This window comes from Harmonia axyridis, chromosome 3 (assembly GCF_914767665.1).
Source record: "Harmonia axyridis chromosome 3, icHarAxyr1.1, whole genome shotgun sequence".
Classification (NCBI taxonomy): Eukaryota; Metazoa; Arthropoda; class Insecta; order Coleoptera; family Coccinellidae; genus Harmonia; species Harmonia axyridis.
The window spans coordinates 57,463,431-57,477,142 of record NC_059503.1 but is presented as its reverse complement, the minus strand read 5'-3'; the positions used below and the strand labels follow the sequence as shown (position 1 = coordinate 57,477,142).

At 30.9% G+C, this 13,712-nt stretch overlaps 2 protein-coding genes across 3 annotated transcripts in view; both read right to left on the bottom strand.

Annotated features, from left to right (window-relative positions):
• The window catches only part of LOC123676978 (phosphatidylinositol transfer protein alpha isoform), a 38,653-nt gene extending 28,920 nt beyond the window's left edge, over positions 1-9,733 (bottom strand). The window contains exons 1-3 of one of the 2 annotated variants that reach the window (XM_045613338.1): positions 9,579-9,733; positions 9,216-9,246; positions 785-1,048 (exon numbers count right to left, since the gene is read on the bottom strand). In XM_045613338.1, coding sequence (XP_045469294.1) covers positions 785-1,048; positions 9,216-9,246; positions 9,579-9,595 — 312 coding nt within the window. In that variant the 5' untranslated portion in view covers positions 9,596-9,733. The remainder of the gene's footprint in view (positions 1-784; positions 1,049-9,215; positions 9,247-9,578) is intronic. The other variant, XM_045613337.1, reaches the window with a different exon arrangement.
• Positions 9,734-10,264: 531 nt separating this feature from the next.
• LOC123676979 (structure-specific endonuclease subunit slx1) lies at positions 10,265-11,941 on the bottom strand. The gene is made up of 4 exons (XM_045613341.1): positions 11,591-11,941; positions 11,476-11,527; positions 11,229-11,414; positions 10,265-11,175 (listed from the first exon to the last, which is right to left on the bottom strand). The coding sequence occupies exons 1-4, from the start codon at positions 11,776-11,778 to the stop codon at positions 10,792-10,794; spliced, it is 810 nt and encodes a 269-aa protein (XP_045469297.1). The 5' UTR covers positions 11,779-11,941; the 3' UTR covers positions 10,265-10,791.
• Between the last annotated feature and the right edge of the window lie 1,771 nt (positions 11,942-13,712).

Below are 13,712 nucleotides of genomic sequence, written 5' to 3'. Positions count from 1 at the left end.
AATCTGATATTGATCTGAAAAATTAATATTCTGGAAAAATTATTATAAGGAACGAATAAGCGACCCAGAGGAGAGATATAGAATACAAGTAAAGTGCCAAATCATAAAAAATTAAAAGGACAATAGAAAATAGAGAGTAATGTAGTATTAATATTTTTACGGTTGTATTTAGTATATTTTTGGTTGTTTTGGTACAATTTTTGGCTTGTTAATAATCAATTTTATTTGAATTTTTGTTATGTTATTAAAAATATATTCAAGAGGGATCACCACCACGTGGCTTTCTGTGTGTCAGTCACACATTAGGTACCCATTCATACTCCTGAGATGACCAAACTTTGTACGAAGTTGAACATTACTTTATCTTCTTTTTACAAAGCACTGTTCGACGGTCTATAATCATTTTTCCACAAAATTATAGTTTTGCTTCTTTTGTAATGATTCTTTGTAGGTTTTTTTCACGAATATTTCAGAAATATATCAGTTCTTTGTAGATATCATCAATCCTTTCGAGAAAAAGGAAAAGTTACCAACATTTTTGTCATTCGCAAATTAAAAATATCGTCATTTTACAATGCAGATTATTGTTGGTCTTATGGTGGTATTCCCTCTTAATTCCAAATAACTTTTTATCGTTTCAACTAGAATCCATCCTGCCATTTTTCAAGAAGATTTAAAACAAATTGTAATATAATCTTCACTAAAGATAAATTTCAAATTTATTGAAATCATATCAATTGGCGCTTTAGCCTACACATAAAAATGTCAACCGGAAGTAACTTACCGTGATCACCGTCCGACAATAGGGGTAGGCGTTCCAGGCCTCCTCGTGCACCTCCAAGCTGCCTTTGGGCGCCAGCAGCCTTATAAAGGCCGGTACTTTGCTAGTCAAGTGGTAAATTTTGTAGGTGTATTGACCCGAATTGTACTTTCCTCCGAGAAGGGGGTAGTTGGTGAAGGGCTCATTCTTGAGAACCTCGATACCCTCCCCTCCGCCCGTGTTATCTTTAGAGGCCTCTGCGACGCTGTAAAGTTGGGCCACTTGATACTGGAAAATTTAAAAAAAAAATTATAAAATTACCGTGGATATGTTCGAGATCACGTTGAACTTTGCACGACCATGATACGGAGGAAATTTGATTTTAATGAGGTTGTAATTACGAACAAGGTTTACGTTGTTGAAAAATATTAGATACTTAGCCATTCTGAATTTCGGCCAAAATTTAATGAATATAATTGAATTGAATCTATACTCTACACAGAGTGTCCTGGGTGTCCAGGGTGTAAGTGTTCAGGGTGGGCAAATTTCGATATTTTAGTACTACAACTTTTAAACCAGAGGAGATAGACAAAATCTGATACCCACTTCTCGGTCTCTCTTTCTGAGAAACTAACAAGGGTAGTATTCATTTTTGGCCACCTTCTTTTGTTGTCGAGTTATAAGCGAAAATTGGAAAAATGGCGATATCGAAAAACATTTATACCTCCGCTAATACTGATGATAGAGCTCTGAAATTAAAACATTATACAGGCACTTTTTTACGTAGAATCCAGTGGCGTGCTCGTCTTTACAAAATGGTTTTTAATCACGAAGCTATGACCCAAAGTTATGTTTTTTCTAATGGGAACACTAGATTTCTGTGCCATTTTTTGAAAGCTTAATTTTTCCTGATTTCAAAAATATATGGCATCGTATGGTTTGTAGAAATATAAATAATAGAAAATGGTCAAAAACTTTTTCTTAACTAAGAATCTCAATATTTCTATGGTTTCAACTATTGATGAATACAGAAAAATTGAGCTTCCTATAACAAGAGAAGTGTCCTTCCGTTAATCTGATTTTTTCTCTGATTTTTACTTTCTGTGCTCGTCAACAGTTGAAACCATAGAAATATTGAGAATCTTAGGTAAAAAAAGGTTTCTGACCATTTTCTATTATTTATATTGATACGAACCATACGATGTTATATATTTTTGAAATCAGAAAAAATTAAGCTTTCAAAAAATAGCACATAAATTTAGTGTTCCCATTTGAAACAACATAACTTTGGGTCATAGCTTCGTAATTAAAAACCCTTTTGAAAAGACGAGCATACCACTGGATTTCACGTAAAAAAGTGCCTGTATAATGTTTTAATTTCAGAGCTCTATCATCAATATTAACGGGGATATAAATGTTTTTCTATATCGCCATTTTTCCAATTTTCGCTTATAACTCGAAAACAAAAGAAGGTGGTCAAAAATTAATACTACCCTTATTAGTTCCTCAGAAAAAGAGACCGAGAATGGGGTATCAGATTTTGTCTATCACCTCTGGTTTAAAAGTTGTAGTGCTAAAACATCGAAATTTGCCCACCCTGTACATACTCTCATCAGAGATAAAGTGCGACAGGGTAGGTAACATAACATAACTATATCTCTCTTTTTTTTGAGTATTTTAATTTATTTTATTTAAGTTTTACATTCATTTATTAGTATAAACTTAATGTCTACTATCTATAAAATGTTTATAAACACTTTCTTATTATTGTTTATTTATTTCAACTCATAAATACTATTTTATCCATATACTCATTTTATTGTTTTATCTATACCTACACTTATACACATAATTTATAATTTTATCTATACACTAGATCCATTGATAATGCATTTCACTTACTCCTACTGCTTTTGCAACAATACTCCCTATCTAATTATGTTTTAGTGTTGTTTTGAGTTTTGTGACATCTTGCACCTTTGTATCTTTCATAATAGTTATGACCTGCGCAAGCAATTCATGAAATTGTAAGAAAACCAACTCTCCCTCTCTCTTCAGTACGTATTGACTACGAAATAGTTATATATGTACCAAGCAAGCGCGGTCCTAGAGGGGGTCAGGGGGGTCATGACCCCCCAAAAATGGAACCACCTCTCAAAAAATTATTTCGAAAAGAAATTCTCCTCTATGGTTTATTATTTCTCGATAGAACATATGAAATTGTTAAATCCAGGTCTCATAATAGTTTTCGAGAGGACGACCGACAAAAATGGAACCACCTCTCAAAAAATTATTTCGAAAAGAAATTCTCCTCTATGGTTTATTATTTCTCGATAGAACATATGAAATTGTTAAATCCAGGTCTCATAATAGTTTTCGCGAGGACGTCCGACAAATGAATTTTTTTAATGGATTTGATTCCAAAAACAATGAACATTTCAAGGGAAAAGTTCAATTTTACCCCTTCGAGGATCCCAATGGTTTATTATTGTATCAATAAACTGGAAGAACATCAATGATAAATTCATTTTGGTTGTGTGAAACTAATTTGTCACAATCATGTCCTACTTCTGCTTCATCTCACATAATATTTCAAATTAAATATCATGCTGCAGATTATTCTTTTCAAAATCGGAACAAAGTTTTCAAAATACATATTTTTACAATTTCGTAGCGCTGACAGATTGAGAAAATCCAAAATGCCGTTAAGTTTTCAAGGAAGTAATTTTTAAATGTTGTGTTCTTTATTTGATATTGAAAACGGAATATTGTAATTACCACTATTTCATTATTATTATTTCACTATACAGTGTCTTCTTCAGATTTCAATGATTTCATTTTCAAAATGAACGAAAACTGCAGAAGCCGTATAGCGAGATAATTGATTTGTAAAAAAAATAGTGGGAACTAAAATAAATCCAATTTAATATCAATTAAATGGATATCCACCAAGTAACGACCAATTCAATCAAATACTTGTTTCCTTTATTCTTATCTTTTGAGAAATATGGATTAGGTTCTATAGAGCTTGAAAGCGTTAAAAATCATTGTTGACAACAGTTACATCAATCAATTAAATTTTCTACATCTACAGAGCTATAAATCGAGGAAACTAATTTTCTAACCATTGAAGAGAAATACGATAAATTAATTATAATCTTTATTATATTTCACTGACATACAGTTCCGATTGAAGTTAAAATAGACGTATATAACCAACCAGGAAGTTTTATAAAAAAACGAATAATGTTGCTTCAAAATTCATAGGTCATTTGTTTCTGATAACCCATTTATCAAAATATTGAATAAAGTTAGACGAAGCATGTTGAATGTTGAATGTTTTTATCATACTCCGATATTCAAATTTTTTAAATATGTATATATTACAATTAAACATCATGTATCTGCTCGATATGATTTTTAAAAGAAGTCGAGAACACCAAAACAATAAGAAAATATCTGGAAGCTTCGGCTTCCATTATAATTCATGCCAATGACTGTCTATCGTTTTCTATTCCTTATAAATTCATTAAAGCAGGTTCTAAAAATATGAAAACCCGCAATAGATTTCTCATAAAGGTACCATAAAAATGCAAGTCATTAAAAAGGAAATTACCTTCAATAAAACAGTTTACGTTGTGAGGCTCATACACAAAATCCATTAGTCAAGAATAACTATTTGTGCCTAATAAACTGAAACTATTTTATACTTATAATTTTCATATCAAGCGGGAGTAGGTAATAAAAACCTCAATAAATTATGCTAAATAAAAATATCTGGCTACCACCAAATGATATACCCAGTATAAAATTAAACTCAACCTAGTAGGATCTACTGTTAAGGAAATATTTGTTAGATAGAAATGATTGACTAATATGTTCGGGACGACCGCTCAATCACCAACAATATAATGTTTGATATTTCAGTTCTTCTCCTATCTATTGAGCGGTATTACTGCATATTATAATGACATAATATCATTACTACTACATTCACTACTACAATTTTCAAGGAATGAATGTTTTTTCTTTGGTATTCAAAGTAATATTTCCCAACTAGAAGGAAAAACAAACTATGTATTTTGGGTTATTTCAAACAATAAATAATAATAATAATAAATTATCAAAGGAAAACATTTTCAACATGCTGAAATTTTCACGGTTCATGTTTTGTAAGGAGAATTATTCGAAAATAAATAAGAATATTCGGATCATTTTTGGAAGCAGAAGAGGCTTTTTTTTGGAAAATTTCGTTCAAAAATTGGTTGCTATATTAGTGGTTTCGAAGTAACCGATAAAAGCATGCAACGGTTTCATTCGATTAAAGGATTTAACACAACCTGAAACGAAAATTTGTAAATTGTTGATTCCCTAACCATTCCAAATTTATTAATGAAGAAATAAAGTAGAAGAAGAAATCTAAAAATCTAATTCTAGTTAAACGGATTCCAAAATTCCAGATTTCATTCAAAAATTTGCAATAGAATATGTAGAATGCTGAAGAATGATACGTGATTCTATGTTGTATTTAAAGGTGGAGTGTCAGCGATAATAATAGTTTTGATATTCATGGATTTAATATTTGAGCTAGGGGGATCGAAGCAAGAAACTTAAGTACCAAAGTAGGATCTCGAAATTCGTGACCATTTAGACTATTTAATTCTTCTGGTTAACTGTTTTCAATATTGAAACTTTGAAATCGTTCCAGAAAAAAATGTTTCAACACCCTCTAGTTTTCGGAGTTTACATTCAAGAGTGTATAACCCAAGAATCATAAAAAAATGCGTCCGTCCACCCTCCAAAGCTTTCTTCTGAAAGTAGGAGCGTGGTAATTTGAAACGAAATCAGTCATTATAGCAGATTAATTTCTTGTTTATATTTCCGCAAGTGCAACAAAATGTCCAATCAATTGTACATCAGGTCTACGCCACTTCCATTATTACCTATGGAGTAAGTTAACGACTCATCATGTCATGATAATTATAACATCATTTTCTAGAAAAAAATTTTCTCAGGTACTTAATTAAAAAAAAACAGGACTAAAATCGAAAATGTGTTCGTCAATTGCTGCACTATGAAACACTGCCGCATTAACGTCCAAAAAAAAATTGGAAAAGTACTGACGTGAAGTCAGGAGATTTTGAGAGCCCGTTCATTCATGCATCAATTGCAATCTTGGATACCACATAACCAATTAAAATTTTGACGAAATGGACAGCACTCAGGGCATATGTTTAAAATATTTTTGACTCGACAGGATGGTCCGAAAGTGATGAAAAACGATACGACCCTGTTATTTTCAAATTTGAATGCCCAATTAATTTCCATGAAATTCTTATTTGAAAATACCCCACTTGTCATCATTCACCTGTGGTACTATTTGACAATTTTGTGGACAAATTTAATGAATATAAAAGTTTAAATTAAAGATAATATCTTAAAAACTATTCTAGATAATTGTACGATTTCTTTTAATGAATTTTCTACAAAAGTTTCACGAAATCGACTAGTGTTTTTTAAAATGATCTCACAAAACGAAATATCTACAGAGTGGGTAACATATTGATTGCAACTTCATTTTTTTCAAATGGAACATCCTGTATATTTTTCTATGTATGACTAGCTCTTTTTCCCCTGATTTCGAATATATAACATATTTTTGGTCTATCTCTCTTATTCTGAGTACCACAGAGTTTCAAATTTTAAGAACCACCTGGCATGCTCAGTAATTAGTTTTCAAGTGGTAGGCTGCGATAACTCAAAATGCCCTCTTTTGAGTTATCTCGTTGGCAAAGATTTGACATACGCTTTTCACTATAAATTGGAATTGGATTATTTGGATGCACCTCCATATATTATTTCCTTATAGCTTTCTTATTTTCATTGTTCTTCACATAAAGTGAAAATATTTCAAATTTTTCTGCTTCTGTGTAGTGACACAAGTGACATGCAATGACATAAGTATGTTATATATCGTTGCCAACGAGATAACTCAAAAAAGGGCATTTTGAATTATCGCAGTCTCCTCTTGAAAACTGATTAGTTAGCTTGCCCAGGTGTTTCTTAAAATTTGAAACTCTGTGGTAATCAGAATAAGAGATATAGACCAAACATATGTTTTATATTCGTAATCAGGGGAAAAAGAGCTAGTCAAATATAGAAAAATATACAGGATGTTTCATTTGAAAAAATTAAGTTGCAATCAATATGTTGCCCACTCTGTAGATATTTCGTTTTGTGAAATCATTTTAACTTTTGTAGAAAACATTTTTTTGTTTTTCTTTTAGTAACAAAGTTGAAGAGGGGGTCAAATTATGGTGAAAAACCCGGTACATTGAATTGGTAAGTTTATCATCAATTGTTTAGCGAAAAAAAAAGTTACCAAAAAATTTATTTTCATTCGCAAATTAAAAATATAGTCATTCTAAAATGTAGATTATTATTCAAAGAAATAATGTGAAAATCCCATAAAAATCGCATGTATGTAAGAGGAAAAATCCTCAAATGAAATAAATATTTGTAAGAAGTGAATCTTGAAGACGAGTTCCGAGCTCAGTTAAACAAGATTAAAGGAATATCCAGGAAGAAGCCGTGACGAAACAAGAAAAGTGTGAATGCGAACTTCAACCCAGAGCCCTTGACCCCATTTGAAGAATATAGCAGGTGTTGAAAAATTGAAGGCGTTGAAAAACCGGTCAAGGACTCTGAAAATCAACAGCAGCTCACAAAGTCCGTGGGAAATTGTTATTGTTGTTTATCGGACAATTCGTTAAATTCGTTACACAATGAGAGGCACAAGTTTGTTCTGATGAATCACAGAGCATTATCGGTTGCAGGAGAAAGTGACGTCCAACAAAATATATAGAAATTATGATTGTTTCGGTACAGATTAGGAATTGAGTATTTATAATCCAGAGGAAAATGAATGAACGAACAGATAGTCTATTGAACTGATAAAGGAAGAACAATTGAACGGCTATAAAAATAGTTACCAATAAATGCCAATTGCAATATAATATTATAGTGTTTCAAAATTTAGAATCAAGATTTTAGAGGCGTATTTTTCAGATCAAATTATAAGACATTCTGTCAAAAGTCAAATCAATTTCTATCTGTAGGGCTGTCAACACGAACGAAAAGGAACAAAAATTTTCGGGGAAGTTTCAGATCCCGAATGCCGCTAATGTTTATTGATAGCAAATCTGAGCTTCAATAATACGTCCGATTAAAATGTTGCATTTATATATGAAATAACAATGGTAAACTTCATGCAAAATTTCATGTTAATTGCCTTAGCTGAACCAAAAAAAATTCAAGAAGAATATAAAAAAAATTATTCCATGATCGCAGAAACCAGGGAGATGAGATTTCCAGTATAGATATAAAATAATAATTTCAAGTTGCAAGTACTTGATATTATCTGGAAATTGGTGGTTGACTCATAGTGTACCTATATGTAACATTTAAATAGAGAATATTTCTCTGGATAATAGTCGCAAATGCACGAAAATGACATGAGAAAAAATGTACCCCTAAAAAATATTTCTCTAAAGATTGCAATCACTCTGCATATTGGATCAAGTAAACCTGGTTCAAATTTGATCTCAATATCTCATAAACAGAAAGGATATGAAAAAAATATTTAAATTTTGAACATCTCTAGTTCCATAACGTTTATCGACAAAAACGTCTCACTTCAATCTTTACTACGTCCCTGCAATATTGATACTGAATTTGGAACACCCTGTATAATATTATAGTGCAAATGATATGTTGATGTGTAGTATCTAGGAATAGATTTCGGGATAAACGATATAATGCAAAGTCCTAATTCGATCCAATTTGATTATTTGTTTATAACAATGAAATTCCAGATACCAATTTTTTTGCATCAATTTTCAGAGTGTTATTTTTTAGGGATTATTAAAATAAAATTATAAAACCAAAAATGCACGTAGGTATCATTCAAGAGTGAGACAGTTGTAGGTACAATGACAATTTTTGAATCAAATAATCATGAATTTGCATATTATTTGAGCCTTTAATATCTAATAATCAATAATATTACATCTGATATTGATAACATGCTCTACCAGTATAAAATCATCATTGTGAAGCGAAACAATATTTGTGATAAGTGACAATATCTTATAATTTCAACATGTAGCGAATATTCAAAAGGAACACTATCCAAAAAAAACCGAACAAATGGAAAATCAAAAAATTTCTACTATAGTGCTTCATAGTAAGCAAGGATGAAAGAACAAAAGCAGATTTGGCTGGTGGTTGGATACCTATTATATTCTGATTGTATTGATTGAAAATATTTGTTTACTAATAAATGAATACAAGATGAATGAAATGGCTAATATATTATCTGTTTGGAATGAATTAGAAGCCTGAATTCTAATAAGATTTGATGTGATAAAAATTTGAACTTCGAACAAATACATACCTCATCGACAGTTAAAGGCAAGACCACTCGGCTGAAATGAAAATTTTGAGATTAATTCCATTATAAATCAGAACACTATAAGAAAAAACCCAAAATTAAATTCTATCTTTATGACCACAATATGAAAAATTGAGTAGCTTCATAGATTTAACAATAACTGAAACCGGACACAAATATTTGTATTAATTGAGATTTTAATCCTTTAATCTTTTTTTATGCAACCACCAAATTCGCACAGGAAAATTTTGGACACTCAACGATAACACTCCTTCAAATTAAATCCATAATTTATTGAGGTACAGGTTACTTTGTCAGTGAAATTGATATGTTTCAATGTATGAATGACTTCTTCCAAATACTCACAATTCTTTAATTAACATTTTGATCCGTAATTTTAATTTATAACAAACATGTGAATTAAGAATCTGTCATAAAACTAAACTGACCCACTCGTGGAACGGCAGTCTGTAAAACGGTTTGACAGGACTGCGCAAACGCAATGACGCATCTTGTGACGTCAACTTTCGAAACGTCAATGATATTCTGTAGGCTATAGAGATTTATTCTTTTTCCGTACTGAAGAAGCCTTCACAATTTGTTTTTTTTTCCATTTGAAGGAGATGTTGCCAAAAATTGAAATATAAGTATCAGTTCTTAAGTGCAATCCACCATCTTGAAAGTTTTTTTTCCGGAACGGTTAACTTATTATCTTAAAGAAAAAATGTTGAAGGGTCGAAGGGATAAATTACAGGTCAACGATTACCTTGGCAACAGTTTCAAACAATTTTTCATATATCCTAATATCTTATAGTTGAGAAATTATAAGCTATTATATTAAAACCGCTAAATTCTTGTTTTTTTCATCATGTTAGAATAATCTTCAGATACTTATTTGAAGATTATTATAACAATGAATATGAATATTTTCTTCTGATTTTTAAATACATAAATAGAAAAAACTACCTTAATTAACTATCTACAAATGCTTAATCAATTATGATGGACTTAAAAAAAACAGCTGAGAATTATAAAGTTTCAATAAAATGGTTGTATGGTAAAATAATTACAAAATATATTTTATTATTGTAACTTCCACTGTATACTTACGTTCAGACAATGTAAAATATAAACACAATTATCAGACAAACAATTTGTTTTCAAAAGTTTTATACAATTAAGTAAAAATTCATCATCCAATAATATAAAAATGAAGAATAAAATAATCAATCCAAAAATTCGAAATGTACAAATTCAAGTCGGACATAGTATTTGAAAAATTCCAATATAGGCAGTGACACAATAGTGTTGAGTCTAGTTTTCGAATTAAAAATATTTTTTTTAATTATTTTTGAATTAAAAGTTTTATTGATGATGTTTGAAATAACAGATTAAAAAGCAATATGCCATAAATTGCCATTTGAGCAATTCTTGCATGTTTTCATAAAAACCTTTTTTCCAAGCTTTCATTATAAAGCATTAAGCCTTATAAAAGATGACACTAGGCAGTTTGATTTTAAAATAAATAAAATGAAAAACTATCGTTAAATCAAGATAAAATGAAAAACATTGGACAAAATCACTCAGAATCTGAAGAAAAAAAATCATTTCCATTTTCACAATTAATCCTAACGTCGAGATTTCTGTAAAAACCTTTATATTTCTTCACTAAATCTCCCCACAAACAATCGATGCGACATTTAGGACATTTTCCCTCAATAGGAACATATTCTCCCACTTCCAAAAATGAATTAGATAGACAAATTAAATGACTCCTAAAATTACAGCTATTATCTAAACAACTCATTAACTTATCCTCAGATGGTTTGCAACATATATCACAGATATTTATAGGATTACTCCATGAGGACGATTCCTCTTCATCTTCTACATTTTTCCCTTTTTTTTTACTTATAACGGGGCCATAACAAATGGCCATGTGCATCGGAGGAGTTCTATAATCCTGAAACAAAAGACAGATATAGCATGATCTCCAATAGAAGTCTTGAATATTACCGAAAGATCTCTCATGAAATCTTGATTTAGCCATCTAATTACTAAAGGTAACCTATTCCATGGTCCTACAGACAGCATTTCTGATAAAACTTGTATGCAATAATCATATTTTTTGATATTATTTTTCTTCTTGGGTACATGTTTCAACCTACGGGAAGACTGCGGATGCTGCCAAGCCCATTCAAACTAGAGAGGAATTGAATGTAATTCAATAAAATTTGCGTAATGTTTACCTACCCTAACCTACCCTCAATGCAGAGATATCATTGGGAAAACCGTGTATAGTCAGGACCATCTCCCTATGACATTGAACAATGGTTAACACCAAAAATAATTTTATTTCAGTTTTTATCCAATTTTACCATGGTCCTTTGTTACTTGTTTTCCAAGCTCCTCCAGCCTTTTTTCCTTTATTATGCTGTTTTATTCTTCTATTAGGATCTTTGGTGTAGCCTATATAAACTCTACCTTTGAAATTTTCGTTCATACAATATAAAAGATATACACCAAAAAAATTTTCGATATTATGAGTGTAATCTTCGGTAGCCATAACGAAAATTTATCTCAAATTAACAAACGACGTTTTTAAGGAAAAATTATAGCAACCGCAACTTCATCTAAAAATAATAAAGAAAGGGTATCACATAAATTCAAATAAAACTGGTGATTTTCGCTTTTCAAACAGGAGAAGCAATAGAATATGATTGTTTGGAATGTTAGGATTAGTTTGAGGTTAGGATTGTGAACACAAAAACACACCAAAGATGATCAAATTTTCAATATTTAGAATTTGTTATTTCCACACACTTGAAAAGAACTGAAAAACTATTATTATGTATTGTTATGCAAGAAATATATTCAAATCGGATAATCTAAATTATTGTAATGATATTTGCGGTTGGTGGAGGTCACTCAAATTTTGTAGTAACAATAATGGTGGATGCACAGGCCTAAAAGGAACTATAGATTGGGAAGACTAGTTCAAAACTATATTAAAGAAAACGATGAACAAATATTTAGAACCATAGTGAACAGCAAGAAAGCGAAAGTATTAGTAGTGAGTAATTTTTTTATTCATAATTCCATGAGAGATAAATAAGGAGAGCATCCTAGAGTTCACATAACTGTAGGTATATAGGAAATTGGTTAATTTGAACATTCCTCTTTTTTTGTGGGTTTTTGTTCATTCTTTTTCAAACCAACAAAATGGAATAATATGGTTACACTTTGTATATTGAATTTTTTTTCCTGAAAACTGGTTGGGAATTAGGTACCCCTTTGTAATTTTCTTATGATTTTCTGGAATACTATTCGCAGACGCAGAATCTCAACCGGAATGTCGGTCGGAGAAATATTGGGTATTTATTCTCCAATATTTTTTTTGAATTTTCTATAAATCCAATGATATGATCAGTTTGTAACTAGCACGAATCTTGAAATTTCAAGTTTACCACCCAAAATCCTAGCTCCGTCGGTTTTGTGATCACGGAAATTTAGAGTTTTTTATTCGATCTTTTCTGATGATGCCTATCCTCTAAAGATGTAGGGACACATATTCGATATACTTCTTAAATTTACTCTGGTTTCGAATACGCAATTGATATGAAATTTTGTATGAAGCTTACAATTTTATTCAGAAAATATTTTATTGCGATTGAATAGGCAGTTTCGAAATCAACAGGATAATGCAAGTTCGAATATCCATATAGGTATAAGCATTATTGTATAAAGAAATCTATTCTTTATGCAATTGTATAAGGAATCCATAGTCCGATTCTCCCAAATATCGAACGCGGCTTTCGAGATCCGAACCTACTCTGAAAGGCTGAAAATTTCAAGTTTCTAGGTCTTTCTGTTCGAAAAACATCGTGTTTATGGACGGACAGAATCGAATTGGAGGATGTATTTATCATCAGTCGTTTTAGACTATACTTACTATAGTTAAAAGAAATGGAATTGAGATTATGTCGAACTTAATCGTTTGGGACATTTGTCGGAGCAGAATTTAAAAATCACTTTACTTGACGAAATGAGAAACAGTTCAAATATTGTAGTATTAATTTAAAAGCTGCAATTATGAATTTATAGACATTTTAGTTTAGCTGTAGGTTTCCATACGAATATAACTTTGATTTAACTTTCTGGTAATAGATGTCGCTGTAATCCAGAAAATAAAACATGATCTACGAAGGAGGAAGAATTGAAATGTTTTATACGGAAAGTATATACTTGTCCAAATATTAAAAGAACGATGCAGCTAATGAAAGTTGAGAGAAGTACTGACTTGGCCTCAGGAGCTTTTGATCGCTGGTCCTATTGTAGACCACAGAACTAAATAAGTAAGTACCTATACGTTGATTCGTAAGTATAAGTATATGGGGTGTTTCATAATTTATATGCCCAGGACTTCACAATGTGACAGCTTGTCCAAAAATATGAAAAAATGTTTCCATTAGCTTAACCTCTAAAAGGCACCATTTTAGA

Bases quoted from the DNA above. Each gene is read 5' to 3' on its own strand.
- LOC123676979 (XM_045613341.1), bottom strand. From the start codon at position 11,778: ATGGCTACCGAAGATTACACTCATAATATCGAAAATTTTTTTGGTGTA. The intron at 11,528-11,590 runs GTAAAATTGGAT...TCAATGTCATAG, and splicing joins ACAAGTAACAAAGGACCATG to GGAGATGGTCCTGACTATAC. The intron at 11,176-11,228 runs GTAATATTCAAG...CTTTTGTTTCAG, and splicing joins ATTTCATGAGAGATCTTTCG to GATTATAGAACTCCTCCGAT.